Here is a 21,753-nt window from a genome sequence, read left to right as displayed (position 1 = left end):
TGATTCATTCAAAAAAAGCAAACAAACATGAATTGTAAACGAAAAAAAAATTTCATTTATTTTCTTACAAAACCTCCAAAAAGGTTTCTCGTACTTATTGTTTCATTATTTATCATTAGAACAACACAGTGTTGTGAAAAACATTGCAATAATAGTACCATTCCTTTCACGCCGTAAGGTGCATCGGGCTGCCGAGGCAGTTTCATTGGCAAGGAGTGCGGTCCTAGACGGGTCGCCACTCCGACTCAGGTTACCCTCAATGGTTATTACCCCAGTAAGCTGGTACTCATTTTACCAACCTCAGAAGGATGACAGACAGGCTGAGTCAACCCTACCTGCTATTAATTCAATGGCCTCAGAGCGGCTTGAACTCAAGAACTTAGGATCTTAAGCCAGCCACCTCAACCGTTAAGCTCACACCAAGCCTAAAACATTGCAATACAACTCCCAAAAAACTCCAAACTTCAATATAATTGCACAAAGCTTTTTCACCAGGCCAGAGGGCCTGACCTACCCGTGAAAACTCGACAGCGATCTCTATGCTGTGTTCATACTAATACGACACGGTTTTAAAAAGGAATCTCAAATCCCAAGGCACCGCAATATGGAGTATATGGGAAAAGCAAGCCCCGGTTTAGCAAATACGAATCATTTTCCGAATGCCTCTTGCTTTCGCCTGTGTCCCAGCTGCTATGTTGGCACAAATTCTGACGGCATAGAAAACAAGTTCCAGCAACGGCTGTGTGAGCTTTTCATAGTCCCTGCTTTGGAAACACTGAAAAATGGCCAAGAGGCATCGGAAATCCAAGAGTAATTTCACACATCTGCAAAGAAACAGCTTTGTGGTAAGAGTCCTTACCGCTGGGCCATGAAATAGCAGAGGTTAAAATCTCAGATAGGCCAAGTTACTTTGTGTGCCGTATCCAAACCACCACGACTTCCTGCGTCACTCTTTCACTTTCTATCCCATCACAAGGTAAGGAGTTCCAGACGTTGAAATACCAAGAGCAAAAAAAAAAAAGGTCATAGCCAGGAAGCATCTGCGAGGAAGCATTGAGGGCTTCCATAACAACCTGTTCTCCTGTTTTTTTTGTGGTTTGGCACAAACAGAAAGAATATTTTTGTCTACTTTTAAGAAACAAATAACGTAAGGGGTGGCACACCACATCAAAGCGACCTTGACATATTACTGCTCTCCATGAAATGGTTTGTCCACAATCGCATTCGTGAAACTATCCCGAAAGGATCAGGTGGTTAATCTGATGAAAATTTCAATCAATAATCGCTGACATAATCGATTCATTATTGGAAGCTGGCACCGATGGACAGATGTGAAGGCCAAAGGTGCATCACCATCTCTGGTCATCCAGGATATTTTCTACCCGAACTCACTTTAATCTAAACCTAACCTGACCTGAAACCAACCCTCATAATTGCAGTTAACTGTGTTTTCTCCCATCCTCCCTCGACTTCTTTCCTGTCCATGCTTTGTGTATCCACCTGTGACGCCACTGCCCAACGATCCAGTGCGTTGTCTTTTTACCCTCTATCACCTCGCTCTTCCATGATCCCAGATTTAGTAGACAAAACAAAAACCACAGAAATGTTCAACAGTGGACAAAATTCACCAAATATCCACAAGAATACGATCAGGGTAAGATTTGGTCTGAACACGTTATAACCAGATTCTGTAATTATTTATGATCTAGTAATTGTACCGAACTATCATCACTCACTCAATCCACAGGCAGACTTTAAATAGGTATCTCCCAAAAAGCAAGCATTTCTGAAAGATGTCATAGGGTTTAAAAATAATTTTCACAACACATCTCGTTTAACATCCCTTCCAAAAGATGGGCTTGCTCCATAACGTGGTGCTTCATAATGGCATCCAGCAGAAAGACGACCTTCATCAGACTTGACTCTACTTGGAATGGAACTCAAAAGGAGGGAGATCACAGGCAAGCATGAGACAAACTGAGCTATCTTGCCTGGAACCAACAACTACTTTCAGGTCCTAAAAAGAAAGAAAGCATCAAACAGCATTTGTTGAAATTACCTGTTGTGCAGAGCTGTTGTAAGGTGAAGAGTTGTTTGTAGAGTTACTTCCTGCGTAGATATTGGACGCGTTTGTTGTGAAGTTGCCACCTGTGTGCGATAATAAAAAAAAAAAGAAACATAAAATGCTTTAAACCTATATTGTGTCCCTTTCACCTTCGATCCCATCACGAGGAACGGAGTTGCGCACAGGATCCCTCAAATGCTACCAAAGTGGTTGCAGAATTGCAAACCTTTAATTTCTTACTAAAGGTGCTTTCTCTCTCCAGGTGTTCCTGTGTGAAGAGCCATAGAGATTAAAACTTGGAGTACTCAAAATCATCCACCTTGCAATGTCATGGAAAATGAACTCCAAGTGAAGCATCAGGTATACATGGGAAGGTATTTTATTCAAAATATTTTAGTCATCGTCTTGTGGCCTCGTATCACTTTTATGCAAACGGTATTGATTTTGGCTGACTATAACAGGTTGCATTGTTCGGCTTCGTTAATTTCATCAATAATTCGTCTTAAGTTTCAACATTTGTGTATATTTATTGGTTGGTTGCTCTTAATTCGCAATGAGTTTACATTTTATCATTTACATGCTATATATTACACCGTGCTTAAAAAATGCAAAACAAAACAATTATTTAACACTAGCGGTCACTCCCACCCTCCGGGAGGAAGTGCGCTTCACGGCCCAGTAAGTACATTCTTGGAAATGCACTCTACAATTTATTTCATTTTTGAAAGAAATTTTTTTGATCACAACATATCATACTCCATCGATACTAATAAAAGGCAATGTTTGTGTGTTTGTGTGTGTGTGTGTGTGTGTGTGTGTGTGTGTGTGTGTGTGTGTGTGTGTGTGTGTGTGTGTGTGTGTGTCCTCCATAACTCCAAAATCATAAAACCTAGCAGCCTGAAGCTTTTCATGCATACTAAGAGAACTCCAAGGAAGTGCATGACTGAAAATTGGATGTTTGTGTTAATTAAAACACCCTTTTGAAGATAATTAATGGCCTTATTTAATCATATCCTTTAACAGGCGCATCCTCGGCCACCTCGTGGTTTGGGGTCTAAAGGTGTATCCGAGGTAGCTTTGTTGGGGGTCTGAAGCCGCCATGTTTATTGGCCTGCTCAACCATGCCTTGACTTGGAACAGGCCGCAACGATTTCTTCATGACAGAGATTGTTTTTTCAAATTTGAACAAATTCATTTTATTTCATTCACTGCTGCATGCACAGTAAAGACCGGCTATAAAAGTTATAGGAATCCGAAATGGAATGCAGCCACAGCCTGGCCAGTTCCTTATCAACCATTTAATTGGAGTGCTTGCTTGAGTGCTTAAGCCACATGCTGACGACCCTAGATAGAGTCGATAGCCGAACCACTCGACGTCATTCTGAGCAAATCGTTCACACACTGTGGACGCTTTTGATACGCCACATCATTCAGAGCGAGTGGTTCATGCTCCGTCATCCTGAGCAAGTAGTTCGTGCTCCGTCATCCTGAGTGAGGGTTCATGCTGCGTCATCCTGAGCGAGTGGTTCATGCTCCATCATCCTGAGGGAGTGGTTCATGCTCCGTCATCCTGAGCGAGTGGTTCATGCTCCATCATCCTGAGCGAGTGGTTCATGCCCCGTCATCCTGAGCGAGATGGTTCATGCTCCGTCATCCTGAGGGAGTGGTTCATTCCCCGTCATCCTGAGCGAGATGGTTCATGCTCCGTCATCCTGAGTGAGTGGTTCATTCCCCGTCATCCTGAGTGAGATGGTTCATGCTCCGTCATCCTGAGGGAGTGGTTCATTCCCCGTCATCCTGAGCGAGATGGTTCATGCTCCGTCATCCTGAGTGAGTGGTTCATTCCCCGTCATCCTGAGCGAGATGGTTCATGCTCCGTCATCCTGAGGGAGTGGTTCATGCTCCGTCATCCTGAGTGAGGGTTCATGCTGCGTCATCCTGAGGGAGTGGTTCATGCTCCGTCATCCTGAGGGAGTGGTTCCTGCTCCGTCATCCTGAGTGAGGGTTCATGCTGCATCATCCTGAGCGAGTGGTTCATGCTCCGTCATCCTGAGTGAGTGGTTCATGCTCCATCATCCTGAGGGAGTGGTTCATGCTCCGTCATCCTGAGCGAGTGGTTCATGCCCGGTCATCCTGAGTGAGATGGTTCATGCTCTGTCGTCCTGAGGGAGTGGTTCATGCTCCGTCGTCCCGAGTGAGGGTTCATGCTGCGTCATCCTGAGTGAGTGGTTCATGCTCCGTCATCCTGAGTGAGTGGTTCATGCTCCGTCATCCTGAGTGAGGGTTCATGCTCCGTCATCCTGAGCGAGTGGTTCATGCTCCGTCATCCTGAGTGAGTGGCTCATGCTCCATCATCCTGAGCGATTTGTTGTGAAATAACACCTGATATCCAAACTGTCTGCCATATGAACGTGTTTTCTAACTTACTGAGACAAATTTCAACAAAGATTTTTGTTTGGGAACATATACCTGAAACGTAAACATCTATATCTATCTCTATCTCTATCTCTCTCTCTCTCTCTCTATCTCTATCTCTATCTCTATCTCTATCTCTATCTCTATCTCTATCTCTATCTCTATCTCTATCTCTATCTCTATCTCTATCTCTATCTCTATCTCTATCTCTATCTCTATCTCTATCTATCTCTATCTCTATCTCTACCCTCAATTTTGTATCAAGAGAGATATACAAGTGTACAGGCTCAGGGGAAAATGTGCCAACATGGGGGTAAAGCAAAAGCAGAGAGAAAGTGGGGCAAAAAGGAAATTTGGTCAAGATCCCTTGAATGCACCAGGAGAGGAGTCGGCCTCGTCGGTGAAAAGAGGACAGTGTCAAGGTAAAGTGGTGAAGTATCTGTAACATCGATTTTCTTATTACCCACGAGGCTTTCAACTCCATTTCAATATCTCCTGTTACTGTTTCATTCAAAAATCAACTTCTCTTTCTGCACATTATCTCTCGTTCCCGAAATGACAACCCTATCAATATATGCTCGTATGATGTTTAATCTGCAGATGTGGACAAACTTCTCATGCAGACATTCCATTTAAAATATATTTCAATTTTAACTTCTAACATTATGCCTCATTTTAAGAGTGGGAATTAAATGCCAATGATTTAACTTCTGATTCCCTCAAAGTGAACATTGCCCGCCAACATCGCAATTCACTCGGATCCAAGTTCCTCCAGCTCTCTTGTTCGTCGTACTCCAACTTTCCAACCAACAATTATTGTTTATATTTTCCTCGCTACAGGTGAGAGAAAGTTTCATTGAAATGAATTTAACTACTGCAGTGACCTTTCTTTCCTGCAATGGTCATACCTCGTATATCAGAACGGGCTTCTCATACAAGTGGACGGCTTGGTGATTCTGCAACTGTTCAAATTCATTATGATCAGCTTCTTCGTGCTTCGAAAGCATTTATTCATGGATCAATTTAAACACATTTCTTTCTCCATGCTTTCTTATCTGTTCCTGCAGATTTGCGTTAAAAGCATCGGCTTTTACTGGAGTTCAATCCCTGCAGGATAACTATTGGGAAGAATCTTTGGACCTTTTTAACATCATCGTCAAGAGATATCAAGCACATGTGACTTGTCAATAGAATCTGCTAACCATGAAATGCTCTGGGAAGAACTGTACAAACTTGTCTTCTCAATTTATTATGATAATGTAATATAGGAACGGAGTCCGGTACTCTTGACAAAGCTTTGTGGGTATTCACGACAGTCCGAGAAACGTTTCAAGACTAGAACCAATTCTGGACAGGTCACCACTCCGTCTCATATTGTGATTACGCTGTAAATAATTCAGTGCAATTGTTTTGAATAATCAATAACAAACAATGAAGGAATTAATTCGTGTGATATTTCGAATTTTTTTTCCTTTTTTGTTTTTTACATGAGCTGGCAGGATGGCCGAAAGGTACGCACATTCACTTCCAAGCTGTCGAGCCTGAGCTCAAATCACGGCCAGGCTATAAACTATTTTCCTGGTGTTTCACGGGCAGGGTGATTCATCAATGTGTGTGTCGTCACTTGGCTGGATGTTAAACTGGGTGTCCTATCTGCCAGAATCAGTTAGTGGATGAGAAAGATTATGCCTGGTGTTGGCTCAATGGTAAGGGTGGTAGGCTTGGGGGTCCTTATGTCCTGAGTTCAAATCCCACTTGGCTGTTTAATTATTACAAGGTGGCATTGATTCAGCCTGTCATCCTTCTGAGGTCAGCAAAACAAGTAGCAGCTTGCTGGTGTGATTGAACCATTTGAGTATCCTCTGTCGGAGAGGCGACCCATCCAAGATTGTGCCCAATAGCCAAGAAGACTGCTTTGGCAGTACCAATGCTCTGCACAGCATCTGGTCCCAATGGATGGATGGATGGATGGATGGATGTTAAAGATCCCATAACGTCCTTCACAGGTGAGCTATTGCTGGCATCTTGGCCAAATTCCAAATTCCTGCCCTGACTTCCTGAGTCTGAGTGGCAACCCAACCAGGATTGTAGCCTTGTGACTGCTTCAGCATCACCAATACTCTGCATAGATGATGATGATGATTTTTCTCATAATTATGGTTTATCCATTTGGTTCGTCGCCTTGATCAGACCTCAGTCTTTCACTGACAGCGGTAATTTCTGCCTTGCAAGGTGAAGAGTTCTCCTCTGCCTCCAAGATTAATTTATCAACCTTGCACCAACAACCCAGTGGTATTCTAACCATACGAACTATCCTACTCTCGGTCATGCCACTCCACCTGTGTTGTCTATGTTGTCTCATAGTTATCGTAGGCACTTACACGAGCCTATAAGATGGAGAGCCTCAGGTTTCTCCTTAGTTCGATTGCTGAGCTCAAAACGAAGTCCTTGTGGAGTTGGTAACCTTCTTCGTCGTGAGATATTGTGGAGCAGGCCCACTCATCTTCTGCTGGGGATGCTTCGCTGTGTTGCAATGTCCACCTGCCATGAGCCATGTCCTGCTCTGCTCTTCACTCCTCTCTGTGCTGTTCCTTCAGATATATTAGATTTCCACCCATCCGGCACACAGCTAGTGAAGTGCTCCTTAGCCTCTGGTTTAGTACGGCCATCACATCCGTTGGTGCGTTTCCTTTCTCTGCTGAAGATTGTACTTTAGATGACGAGTGTGTTGAGAAGCCACCATGGTAACACTTGTGCAAACCACCTTGACAAAAAAAAACATCTTGAGCTGGACAGATGGTGCTCGGTGCTCACCTCTCCACATGATTGGGCTTACTTACGACTAAAGGAGCGTTCAGTTTCTGGACTTTGCCAACTTCTTCAACAGGTGTCTTAAGTTACTGTTCTGATATTTCTAAACAGGTGTATTTCCTCGTTTTCATTTATTCTTTCTTTACACTCTTTATTTAATACAATCTCTCCTCGTTGCATTTTTGGATCGCGATGACTTCTCTTTTCAACGTTTCTTTAGCGGGACCGCAAGAAAGCTATTTTGTAAATTCAATCATCTGCTGCAACCACTTTGTTGTTGGAGTTTTTTTTTCTTGTCAATCATTTCATCTTGAATGTTAACTCTTCCCAAGCTTTGTTTGATGACAATGTTAAAATTTCCTGGTTGTTTCCGTGAACCGAAAGGACAGGTGCGCTCCAATGCAAATACTTGCATGGTATCACATTAGAACCCGACACGTGTGTGATTAACAGGTGCATTTTACATCACGCGCTAAGCCGTGGGTTGCCCGGTGCTATTGTTAGGAACGTTTCAGCGTAGGTTGTTGAACATGCGACGCCGCTTTGTATTCCTCACCTTGCATCTGGTAAGAGAACGTGCTTTGCCCCGCTTGCGTCGGAAGAAAGCCCGAGCCGTATGGTGCGCCATGTGCGCACTGGCTTGGTGAAGGTGCCTGCGCAAGTCCTCCTTCCGTTTTGATACCATAGCGCAGCGCTCCTGAGGAGAAAAACACCTTTTAGGATGAGATTTATAATTTTGGCCAAACCTTAGAACCACATTTGTACATTCAACTCGACCAAAAGCGATTGATCCAACTGCGAGACAATATTCCACTAAACTCATTAATTAGGTGTAGGTGTGTAACTTCCTCCAGAATGATCTTATTGGAGATCATTGCCATGCAATACCGCTGCATTTTTCTTCTTCTTTTTTTTTGGACATGCGAGACGAATGGAACAAGTAATGAGAGAAAACTGAGGAGCATCCATCCTTATCGGAGGAAGAAAGGGGTAAACAGAAGAGGAACTGACATTGAAAAAGTCAAGGGGCCCAGGAGTTGACAAACGACTTGTTGTAAAGTGATGGAGTGCTGGCATCCTGAATGAGTGGAAAAAGAAGAGGGATTGCTGAAAACCTGAAAGACGCTTCCACAGTTGAGATAAAAGAGGTAGGAGTGCTTGGAGGTGAGCAATCAGTCTAGATTTCAGAGTAAATTGTATCATTAGTATGCTCAATTGAGCAGGACTGGAGAGGGTCAAATGATGGAGACAACTAGTGGTGCAAGACCAGAGTAGAGGCAGAAAAAAAAGACAGGGAAGCCGCAACTTGATAATGTTGGGAAGTCCTGTGTCTTGCAATGCTGAAATCATGTCTTGGACATCCTCTTTGTACGTGCTACAAATCCTCAAGGGGCGAATCGTGTCCGCAGCATCAAGAAGTGATGCCAGGTGGGAGGCAAGAGCTCTTGCCAAAAGTAGAGAGCCATACTCCTTATAACTTCTTTTTTGTCTGCAATGCCGAGGCTCGTGGAGGGCAAGAAGCCGAAGATCATATATTCTCTTGAATACCTTGTATTTTGCGAGAAGCCAAGGAGCATAGAACAGGCATTTGATTCTGCCGAGGATGGATGGTGTTTGTCTCTTGAAACAGCTGTTGATATTTGGAGTGGCAGGGACAGGTCCTGACTTGTGGTGAAACCAGGAGGCTCCAAAGGCTGGAGTCTCGTGGGTTCACAATAACGATCTCTGTGAGAGGTTAGCCAGAGAATATGACAGTGATGTCAGGGCACAAGTTTTAAACATAGATGAAGAAATGACAGTGTATGTCAGTCCGTCCGTCCATCAGTCTGTCTGTCTGCCTGTCTCCTCAATAACTCCCAGACCATGAACAGGAGCAGCCCCAAAATTTGCATGTGTACCGAGGGAACTCCGTGGGAGAGCAGGAATGAAAACTGCTTGTTTGGATTAATTAAAACAACCCTTTTTTAAGATAAGTAACTGACTTATTTAATAATCCTTTATCAAGATGGTGTTATCCTTGGTCACCACGCTATTCCCCGCTGAGGTATTAATATTTGCCAATTTATGGCCTGCTCAACAATGCCTCGACTTGGAACAAGCCGCCACAGTTTCTTCATGATAAACTTTTCTTTTTCACCTTCCTCACTCATATCATCAACATGCCTGATCATCGTACCGACGAATTGCTGGAAACATTGAAATGCTTATAAACGCCCAGAGATGCCAGTGTTCATGGCTGTATTTTATTTCCACACATGCCATAACCTATAGAATCTCTGAAATCTCAGCCCAATTTCAACATTTAAACTTCTTAATTGAATTCAGCAGTAGTTCCAACTGCGAAAAATAAAGTGTGCATTTGTTCAATTCGGACACTGCTTGACATTCCTGGCATCTCTGGATGCATGGTGTTTAGATGACCGATCGGTGATTGATAATTGCTTGCCAAGCCAGCCATTCCTTATCAACCATTTTGATGGAGTGCTTACTTGAGTGTTTAAGCCACTTGACAAGCCCGCTACAATATTCACACTGTCACTGAATATATCAATCGACTTGAACAAAGTTCAGGGCGCACTCACCTGCATTTGGCCATGCAGTGCCTCGGGCGGTGGCTCACTCAATGAAAATGTGCAATTTTATTTTACACCACAATCCCCCTTTTTGTACGATCATATTTCATTATATGACCCATCACTTTGGCATAGATAGATACATATAAAAATTTAATGTTTCGTTTTTTTTTTTTTTTACTTTCTTCAACTATTCCGTTGGAGTGCTTGTGTGAGCAGTTAAGCCACTTGGTGAGTGCTCTACATGCTTCGATAACAATATGATGGTGTGCTTCTCTGTGGGGACATCTCCAGAGTTAGGAAGGCAAAATAAATTAAATTATTACATTGAGTAAAAAATGTTTTCAGTTGTTATAAAGCAATGAATCACCACATCATGGCAGGATAGCCGAGAGGTACACACACTTGCTCTGAGCTGCCTAGCCTGGGTTTGAATCCTGACCCAACTATAAATTGTCATCCCGGTGTTTCACAGGCAGGGTGATTCATCAATTTGTGTGCTGTCCCTCAGATCTACATTAAACTGAACATCATATCTGCCAGAATCCCCCCTCTCCTCTCCGCTTCCCCACTCCCACTCCTCACTCTCCCCTCTCCCTCTTTAACACCTTTCCCTCCCTCTCCCCCTCTCTGCTCTTCATCCCTCTCCCACCACTCTCTCTGCAAAACCTTTCTCTCTCTCTCTCTCTCTCTCTCTCTCTCTCTCTCTCTCTCTCTCTCTCTCTCTCTCTCTCTCTCTCTCTCTCTCTCTCTCTCTCTCTCTCTCTCTCTCTCTCTCTCTCTCTCTCTCTCTCCCCACACATCTCCCCCTCTCCCCTCTCTCCCCCACCCTTCTCCTTCTATCTCTCTTTCCCACTCCTCTCCCTCTATTTCTCTCTCTCTCTCCCACCCTTCTCCCTCTATCTCTCTCCCATCCCTCTCACTTCCACCAATCCACCCTTGCTCATGCTCCCCCACCCCACCCCCTCTATTAAGGAATGAAGGTTTAATTTTGAATTTAAAATGCATTCCCCACAGTGTAGCACGTTCAAATCACATTTTGGATGAGCAGACTGGAGGGGTGCAAAGGTTGCTGCATGTGTGAGTGTGAGTTTTAAATGCTCCCACCGGAATTAGATTGAACCTTGTGGTTAAAAATATAATGTTGTTGTTTGGGTGCATTTTAACACCCTTCCCTTGCTGTCCCTTCACACTGCCTTCCCTTCCCTTCACATCACACTGCCTTCCTTTCCCTTCACATCACACTGCCTTTCATTCTCTTCCCCTCCACTCACAATATATATATATATATATATATATATATATATATATATATATATATATATATATATATATATATATATATATATATATATATATGTAGAGAGACAGAGAGACAGAGAGACAGAGAGACAGAGAGACAGAGAGACAGAGAGACAGAGAGACAGAGAGACAGAGAGACAGAGAGACAGAGAGACAGAGAGACAGAGAGACAGAGAGACAGAGAGACAGAGAGAGAGAGAGAGAGAGAGAGAGAGAGAGAGAGAGAGAGAGAGAGAGAGAGAGAGAGAGAGAGAGAGAGAGAGAAATCCACAACCATCAGTGTGTCAGGATAATTCACTTGATATGATGCCAATGAAACTTGGAATCCCAAAAACAATTGAGGCACACTTACCTTGTGTCCTTCCCATGCTCTGCCTTGCTTCCTGCCTTTTTTTGTAAAATTTGAACAATCATTTTACTAGATATAACACTTACAAACTGGGCTGTCCAATTGCCTGTAACAACACAATCCTTGGTAATGAAACTGTGCAAATTACCTTCTTGTCAAAAACGAGCTCCGAGTCTATTCACTTGAATCTCAACCCATCAAGCTTACAAACCACGAGCATATAATGAGCTTCGGGGAATTATAGGTTGAAAGTTCATTGAAAGGTTGAAGTGGCAAAGGCTAACGATGTCTTTTTGAAGCTTACACAGCAGATTGCGCCAGGCACGTGACTCGCCCAATCCTATTTGGTGCGGCCGAGGTGCCACGACTTGTCTCGGCCTTCAAAATGGCTCCAAACCCGCTCAATGAGACATGATATGCTGTGGATCTTCACCTCGTAGCCCACACCTAACCACACCGAACCACTCCCCCCTACAACTAATCTCCCTTGTCCTTCATGTACGAAGCGATTATCCAGGCCACCAACTTGGCATAATGTCAGGGTCACTTGACTTATATTTTACTCTCGTTTTGATCTTCAGTTTAAGTACAATATCAGACAAACTTGCTATATGTCTTGAGGTGAAAGACAATGAAATACAGCGTATAGTTTGTTTATTAAATCAATTATATGTGTGTGGAGAACAAAAACTGAAATGGAATTCAAGGAAGATGGAGGACACCAGCACGTGTGTCACATTTTCATGGTATTTGGTGTGCTGGAAGTGAGAGTCATAAGTATGTATCCCATTATCGACATCAATAAACACAATGAAAACAATATCTAAAGGTCATGATTGTGAAAAACATTATGAAGTGAATGGATGATTAATGAAAGAAATTGAAGCACCAGAAGTGCATGCACGCACACACACACACACACACACACACACACACACACACACACACACACACACACACACACACACACACACACACACACACACACACACACACACACACACACACAATGACTTTGTAAAAATAAACTTCGATACAAACATGCATGCTTGTCTTTTAATGGTGACATCCAACAGTACACCGACGACAAGGCAATTACATGTGTTCTATTTCATTACTCGTATGGAAGTCCATAAAAAATGATGGGTTAGAGTTATTTTATTTGAAATATTCAAGGAGACTGGAAGATATTTCATATCAAGAAGCGTTATTTTAAAACACATGTGACATGTGACCCTATGTTCTTTATCTTCTGGGACGTTTCGTTTTGACTGTACAGCCTCGTGAGCATGCCAAAGTCTGAAGCCTCGGCCTAGTGTCAGGTCGTGCTTATATCTTCTATATTTATGAGACATCCTACAGACGTAAATGAACACTCCTTTTACTCTGTGCTTGGCACACATTATGCACAGTGAATTCCACCTCCGTGTGCCTTGTATTTGTTGTTATTTTTTTTTTTTACATGCTTCTGTTCACCACCCTTGAGGCCCGGTTGCAACTCACCGTCACCAATTCCAATAGAAGAGACGTAATTACTCTTTCATGGAGAATGTTTTTCGAACTTTTTTCAATCATGAAAATAAATAGACCGCAGGTGAACACACAGTCATGTTACAAGACTGGTCTTTAAAAAAACTTTCTTAAATCATCCTTATGAAGGGGGACAGACAAATACACAAACACACAAATACACAAACACACAAATACACACTGTGTTTTACATCGGTGGATATCTTGGAAGCAAATATATTCTGCTTTGTTGCATTTGCCCAGAGATGTATTAGCAATGGGTTGGTGCAATGACCAAATATACCGGACAACATCATAATCTCCAAAAATTTTGGGAGTATGCTTCATAAATCGTGAAAATAGTGACGTCATTGGTTGTCAAGTCAAACGTTCAATTTAACTCTCCAAGTCCGACGTCACTTCAGTGTGATATCCCGGATGGCCTACGATCTGTGAAATAGAATAAGCCAGGTGTCTAATTTGCTTTGTGCATGTCAGGAATGTTTATCCTTTTGTGATGGTCTTTGAACTAAAGATAGGTGACTGTACACTTGAGTTTCCAAGAGTGACAATCATATCCATTTTGTTAAAATTGTTTTCATTCCTTGAAGTTACATCAAAAACCAAACTTTTTATTCTCTTTTCATCAGTTCGTTCCTTGGCCAGTCTACAAAGACAAAAATTATTGTTTATAACTGAACAAGACAGTCGAGAGACACGCCAGTGATGCTGTTGCGAAGAAAATTCAAAAAGGTTTTGTCAACAAGATTCTCAGAATAGTCCGAGAAACATCAAAATTTATAATCTAAAATTTTCAATATAAAAGTATATATAATTGTTAAATAATATTTTCTTACTGATTATTTCAACTTATAGATTGAGAAATAAAAAAAAACAAGTGCCAAATGCTTGGGACCCCCACATGCTACGCCACCACTGCTCTCGAGCCAACAAACACAACTAACCCTGACCCTATTTTAAAAATCTCAATCCCCCCCCTCAATATTTTACTCTCCATGGGGCTTTTTACTCCCTTTACTTTTTACTTTTGCTTTACTTCCCTATTCTTGAAAAGTTTGGTCATGATCAATTAAAGCGGTCAAATAGATTACATTCCCCCTATTCCAAATCACCTACCCCCCCTCCCTGCCCCTCAGCCCCATTTCAATCTGAAAACGAATTAACAGCTGTTCACCACTTGTCTTCAAGATAGTTGTTCACCACCATCTCAGATCATCCCCAATCCGAAACCATGATCTTTACTACCCTCGGGAACACCCGACCCCCAACAACCCCACCGCAATAACTCCTCCTTACAAGTTTCCAGTTTTCCGTCCTGAGAATTTCCTTCGATCTGTTTCCATCTTGTTCACCCACCCCATGCATCCTCTCCTGTTCCCCATTCCTCCCCATGCCCATTGTTTGTCCAAGTCTGCTGTTGGTGTTCCCTCACGCTCTCTGCTTTTTTTTATTCTGTCACATCCTGATCCGTTCAGTGTAATATCTCTTCGATGAGCCTCAACTATGCATTAAAAAGACCTAATATGGTAACTTCATTGTTGTCGTCATTAACACCGAATGTGGCCTACACTAGCTCTATCAAGTTTGGTGATGATCACTCAAGCTATTACGGAGTGATCTGTTCTCCCCCTCCACCCTATTCCAAAAATGCCCTCTAAATTGGAAAATCTATTAAAACTAATAGATTAATTTTTTTCATCATAAATCCCCCATTTTAAGTCAGCCAGGTTTGTTGGCACCCCATCACCTCTTGGGCTGACGTGAATAGCCGGACCCTGACATAGAGATTCCCCTATCCCCAAACTCCCCCACCGGAAAATTATTACAGCCCTATTTTACTCCTCATTGTCCCCAATTTTGGTCACGAAATTTGTTTTGTAATCACATAACCTGTTACGAAGCCCTCCTGAACCCCTCCCGTCTCCCCCAATCGCCACCTCTCCCCGTGACACTCCCTCATGGGGGTCCTCATGAAGTCTGCCAAGCTTTTCGGCCCCACAATATTCCCTTCTTGAGACGTACAAGATACAAGTGAACAGACAGACAGACAAACAACGAGAAAAATAGAACGTGACAATAAGGACAGCCTTGAGTTTGTCTCGGTTTCCCCTGATCTGAGGCTGGTTATCAAAACATGGTGAACGTGGAGCAAAACCCTCGGCGTTTCTTGGACTCCAGTGAGTATCTCCTTCTGAGAACTTTTGACCGCGCCTGGTGTAGCAGACAGGAAATCAGGCAGCGCACCCTGCGATGTCGAAACATTCCACATCCCTTCCATGCTCTTCAGCTGGTTCAATCGTCTGTGTGCCCCGCACCCTACAATGTTGGCTTCTACACTTTGAAACGTACAGTGCCCTCTCCGCACGGCTGCTCTACCACTGGACGGTACACCAACGGAACAATCTGCAGCCAGTGACTTTCAGATAATGGATGGCATGTTTCCATCTTGATCGTCTTTGCGCAGGTTTACTTTTCTCCCTTTAATTAATTTGTTTCATGGACAAATATCTGTTATCAATTCACACTAATTATTTAATTTTGATCTGCTGAGGCTCAGAGTGAGCCAGGAAGTTGGTCATTCTTCCCCAATCAATTATTTTCCTCCATAAAATTAACAATTGCCACCAAGAAGTAACTTTAAATCATTTGGCGTCTTTAAACTCAAAGACCATGTTTTGATTTTTTTTTTGAACATCCATGGTTTTTTGGTTTGTTGGGGTGGGAAAATGCAAATCATTACCCTTGTCCGAGATCAGACAATAAATGTACTTCGGTTCCTGTGATACTAAATAATTTTTCCAAGAGGAATGGATGATGAGATCAGGGAAAGTCACACTGCAGTCGGGAAGAATGATCTTCCATTGATCAATGGACTTTCTTCTTGCCTTATGCGGTTTCTCCGAATGAGGATCGACGTGTGCCAATAAAAATATGGCAATAAAAAGAGTATCTTTAAGTATTTTTTTCCACCATAAATGATGGAGTCATTCGATGACAATCTGTATTCAGGAAGGGCATTGGTTTCTGTGCAAGATCGAGGCTCATGGAATAACGAGGTTACGGAGAGTCAAAAGGTAATGGACTGACAGTGGTGCAGTGGGGAGACGATTGGGTGCAATAAGTAAGAAAATGAATGAACAGACAGAGAAGAGATAGAGGAGGAGAAGAAACACAGTAACCTGCAACGAAGAGGATTGGGATAGGGGAGTGCCCGGGATTAATGGGAGTGATCGTGGATGACAAGAGATTGGTGGTGCACTGGCCTGCTTAAAGCCCTCGAGAGAAGAGTGCGATTGAATAGCCTCAGGATGATGGTTCAACAAACGGGAGAAAAGATGAACGAAGAAGAGGAGGTATGTGGTGAGCCTGCATTTTGGGAGTTTAACCAGGAGGGGGTTAACTTGAAGAATGCAAGCATCCTGGAGTTGCTGGGGATGGTCGGAGGACTGAGAGAGAGAGCAGAGGGACCTCGAGTGGAGGAGAGGCGGTAAATATAATACAGGCCACCAACAGGTCTGCAATATGAGAGCAACAGGTTTTATGCTTCCCCCTCATGGCAGAAGATGCCAGAAACATTTAGAGCTTTATATCCCACAGATTAGAGTGGAGATGTGATGCTGAGGCAGCACCCTGGAAGGGAATACCATTCAGCAATTTTTTTTCCACCAATTGTCACAAAAAAGAGTTTTTTCCCCCCAGACAAAGGCTTTTTCTGACCACATCAAGAATGTGCTATCTCTCCATTGATTAATTTTTCTGGTAGAATTGTGCTTTGTAGCCTTCCCAAGAACCGGACTCAAATGAATGAAAATGAGTTACGTTAATAAAAATTTTTTAATTTTTTAAAAATTATGTGTTTAATGGCCTCGAAGCTGTGAAGTCTGGGCTCAAATCTCGACCCAGCTATAAACTGCCATCCCAGTGTTTCATTGGCAGGGTGATTCATAGAAATGTGTGCCATCTCTCAGATGGACGTTAAATAGGCATCCCGTCTGCCAGCATTTGCTGATGGACGTTAAAGAACCCACAGTGTCCTTCGTGAAGAGCAGGCGAGCTATGGCTGGCAGCAGGAACAACTTACAAACCAGTGGACGACATTGCATCAGCAGCACAGCCACGGCCTCAGTGGATGTCAGCCGAGATCAGACCTTTCAACAGACTCAGTGGCTGCACAGATAATACTCGTACATGCAACTAAAAACTTGGTCGGTCAACACAACTGAATTAGCTAGCTTGGCTCTGTTCCACTGCACATGTGCAGGGTGAACATTACAAAGCACTGAATCCTTAGGTTAAAGAGAGGAATTTCATTTGCAAATTGGGATGAAACAGGTTTGGCACATATTTATTTGTACCAATTGTTAATTTTTAAAAATTATGCACAAAAATACCGAATTCGTCGGAAAGAAAAGTGATCAAAGACAATACATATTGTTACGTGCATAGCCCCCCACACAAAACCTCAAGTTATCTGAGATGGAAAGTGCACAAGCCAAGAATCAATATCCCGCGGATAGCCGGCTTAAGGCTAAATTTGGTTGGCGCATCGCTGCAGTGGTAGTTACGATGCACCACGAGTCTCGTACGTGTCGAATACGAGTGAATGTTCAAACAAAAGGAATACCTAAATTTATTTTGCTTCAACCAAAACAACAACAAACACAGCCCCAACGATTGCTAAAAAGACAAAATAAAAATACAAGATGAAATACCAACAGATATATCATGACAACTGGGAGAAAGACAAAAGAGCAAGCAAATATGAAAAAATAATAGTTGGACACATTGGGGATGGACAAAGAAGGATCACTGGAATGGCTAAGAAGAGGTCAGCTCAATTGGGACGGAGAATGAATCATTATAAATGTCCAAGATCTAGGACACTACACGAATGCCTTTAACAAAAATGGCAGGACTGAGCCAAAAATGGCAAGTGTAGGTTCTGCAAGGTCGAAACAGAAAGCACGAGCCACCTCCTATCAGGATGTAAAAAAAAAAAAACTCATGTCAGAACAGCTGCGCACATTAACACACAACAAGGTATGTCGAATAATCCACTGGCACATCTGCAGAAATTTCAATATCCCAGTTCCAAAAAACTCATGGAAACACGAACCAAAAGGAATCGTTGACAACAAGGACGTAATGCTCAAGTACAACCTGATGATCCCATCCAGCGTGAACATAGAAAACAAAGCACTGCGAACTGACATAATACTCAGATACAAAAATTAAAATAAGACATTGTTCCTTGAGGTTTCAGTACTCAGTGATTTTGGTCTCGGAGTAAATAATGCAGAAATCAAGAAAATGAGCAAATATCAAGACCTCAGGAATGAAGTGAAAAGATCCTGTAAGCTGAAGATCGCCGAAATTGTACCAGTGATAATTGGAGCAAGGGGAGTGATAAAAAAAAAGAACTTCATGGAGATCCTGCAAACCATCCCTGGGAACATTACCACAAATAAACTAAAGTTGGAGGCTGTCTGGGCTCAGTGATGATCCTGAATAGAGCCCTCAGAACAAAACTCTGAGAACAACACAACATCACAACTTAGCCCATGAATCATGATCCTTCACCAAAACAAAGGTGGATACTTCCTGGGAGGGCTCCCTTCCACCTTCTGAACCCCGAATTATGCAAATAACAATCACACACACACACACACACACACACACACACACACACACACACACACACACACACACACACACACACACACACACACACACACAGACACACACACACACACACACACGGACATCTCTTATCGTTATTGATGCACATATATTTTTCATTTTGATATACCATGCTCTTTATTGAGTGCTGGTGCTGCCGAAGCAGTTTGTTGGCAAGGGTTACAGGCCCGTAACCAGGGAGATGATGGGAGGGTGCCAGGTGTGCACGCACACCTCCAATATCACAAAAGTTCACATTTTTTTGGAAACCTTTTTTTTTTAAGTCAAGTGAATTCGCAAGAAAACAACAACAAAGAAAAAAAAACCCGAACGTAAGCCTTCCTTCATCAAGTCTGACCGACTCTGTAACCTGCGCAATCTACGGAATCTTGTGATAAGTTGACCCTGTCTCCTTGGTTACTGTGTTTCACTGAACACTTCTGTTAATGCACCTTGAATGTAACAGCCAATCCCATTCAAGTTTTTATGATGTTGGCATACATGATATCTGATGATACCAGTCTTAAGCGCGCGGGGAATATGAATCCTGCGCGGCGCAGTTGGAATTTTACGTCGTTGCGCATGGGAAAAGAATTCGACCAAACAGTTAATTTATGAATTTTCGCTCATCAAACTAATTTTCTTTTTCAACAAAGTATTGTGTTTAGCTTGTGATTTGTATGTATTTTTTTTTTCCTGTTGTTCAGTCGTATTTTGGAATTGCAGGTTTTTAGGTCCTGCTCGTGGGTTCGGTGCCCAATTCGTCGGCGAGTTGGATGCTCGGTCCATGTATTAGACATACGGTACCAATAATGATCGTGGTGATGACAACATAATACTGATTGAATTGACGGGCAGGCCTGGCTAATCTAGACCTATTAGCAGAGCAGGCAGGCCACCTACTTAAGGGCAAGCATGACCCAAGACTGGTTGTCTCCTTTGGCACTAATGCACATTCACTTCGACTTTGACGTTGATGAGGAAAGAGTGGTGGATCAGTTTTTGCCAGGAAGTCCCCGAGAAGACTGGAACTTGGAACTGCTGAAAAAACTAAGCGAACAGTCAATGTATTTTTAAAATTTCATCAGATCCTCTCATTATGCTGTGTGTTCATTTGTGAGAATGTAACTGAAAAATCATGCTTTTGATCATCCAATTCTTGTCCAATATATTGCTTCTAATATTTTATCTCCCTCCGCCAGCCCCTCTGCCCTCTTTTTCATGAGTATTGACCACAATATCCTGAACTTACTTGCGATATTATAAAAAGAAAAGCACATGGATGCTAATCTGTGTATTCATACGATGTTCCCTTTTGACATGGTGTTTCCTATCACTAAGTCACTTGGGGAATTGAACTTAAACTCCAACTTCGATCGGTATTCGACGACTAGAGTAAATGAAATAGTATTTTATATGCTGCCATGTTGATGCCGTACTGACATATGCCCTGAAAACACCACAAAATGACAACCCATTGAGCACTGTATTTTCTACACTTTCACTTTCCGCGACAAAACAATGCGGGGTGCATTCCATCCCACAACGGGCATGATGGTGCGGTGTGAATCCCATACCAAAATGGACATGATGGTGTGGCGTGCAACCCGAACCACAATGGGCATGATGATGCGGTGTGAATCCCATCCCAAAATGGACATGATGATGCGGTGTGAATCCCATCCCAAAAAGGCCATGATGGTGTGGTGTGAATCCCATCCCAAAATGGCCATGATGGTGCAGTGTGATTCCATCCCAAAATGGCCATGATGGTGCAGTGTGATTCCATCCCAAAATGGCCATGATGGTGCAGTGTGAATCCCATCCCAAAATGGCCATGATGATGTGGTGTGAATCCCATCCCAAAATGGCCATGATGATGCGGTGTGAATCCCATCCCAAAATGGACATGATGGTGCGGTGTGAATCCCATACCAAAATGGACATGATGGTGCGGTGTGAATCCCATACCAAAATGGACATGATGGTGTGGCGTGCAACCCGAACCACAATGGGCATGATGATGCGGTGTGAATCCCATCCCAAAATGGACATGATGATGCGGTGTGAATCCCATCCCAAAAAGGCCATGATGGTGTGGTGTGAATCCCATCCCAAAATGGACATGATGGTGCGGTGTGAATCCCATCCCAAAATGGCCATGATGGTGCAGTGTGATTCCATCCCAAAATGGCCATGATGGTGCAGTGTGAATCCCATCCCAAAATGGCCATGATGATGTGGTGTGAATCCCATCCCAAAATGGCCATGATGATGCGGTGTGAATCCCATCCCAAAATGGACATGATGGTGCGGTGTGAATCCCATCCCACAATGGACATGATGATGTGGTGTGAATCCCATCCCAAAATGGCCATGATGGTGTGGCGTGCAACCCGAACCACAATGGGCATGATGATGCGGTGTGAATCCCATCCCAAAATGGACATGATGATGCGGTGTGAATCCCATCCCAAAAAGGCCATGATGGTGTGGTGTGAATCCCATCCCAAAATGGCCATGATGGTGCAGTGTGATTCCATCCCAAAATGGCCATGATGGTGCAGTGTGATTCCATCCCAAAATGGCCATGATGGTGCAGTGTGAATCCCATCCCAAAATGGCCATGATGATGTGGTGTGAATCCCATCCCAAAAAGGCCATGATGATGCGGTGTGAATCCCATCCCAAAAAGGCCATGATGGTGTGGTGTGAATCCCATCCCAAAATGGACATGATGGTGCGGTGTGAATCCCATCCCAAAAAGGCCATGATGGTGTGGCGGGCAGCCCGAACCACAATGGGCATGATGATGCGGTGTGAATCCCATCCCAAAATGGACATGATGGTGCGGTGTGAATCCCATCCCACAATGGACATGATGATGTGGTGTGAATCCCATCCCAAAATGGCCATGATGGTGCAGTGTGAATCCCATCCCAAAATGGCCATGATGATGTGGTGTGAATCCCATCCCAAAATGGACATGATGGTGTAGCGTGAATCCTACCCCACAATGGACATGATGA

General features: G+C 43.1%; 1 protein-coding gene across 2 annotated transcripts in view; it reads right to left on the bottom strand.

Annotated features, from left to right (window-relative positions):
• LOC147035672 (protein phosphatase EYA1-like) overlaps positions 1 to 21,753 on the bottom strand; it is a 386,713-nt gene that overhangs the window by 261,565 nt on the left and 103,395 nt on the right. For both annotated transcript variants that reach the window (XM_085846578.1, XM_085846569.1), the window contains exons 5-6: positions 7,848 to 7,988; positions 2,060 to 2,148 (exon numbers count right to left, since the gene is read on the bottom strand). In XM_085846578.1, coding sequence (XP_085702704.1) covers positions 2,060 to 2,148; positions 7,848 to 7,988 — 230 coding nt within the window. The remainder of the gene's footprint in view (positions 1 to 2,059; positions 2,149 to 7,847; positions 7,989 to 21,753) is intronic.

The sequence above is a fragment of the Eptatretus burgeri genome, chromosome 1 (genome assembly GCF_056783735.1).
Source record: "Eptatretus burgeri isolate ZD-2024b chromosome 1, Ebu_testis_v1, whole genome shotgun sequence".
In the NCBI taxonomy this organism is placed as follows: Eukaryota; Metazoa; Chordata; class Myxini; order Myxiniformes; family Myxinidae; genus Eptatretus; species Eptatretus burgeri.
The sequence above is the reverse complement of the archived record's forward strand: the minus strand, read 5'-3'. Positions and strand labels throughout refer to the sequence as shown.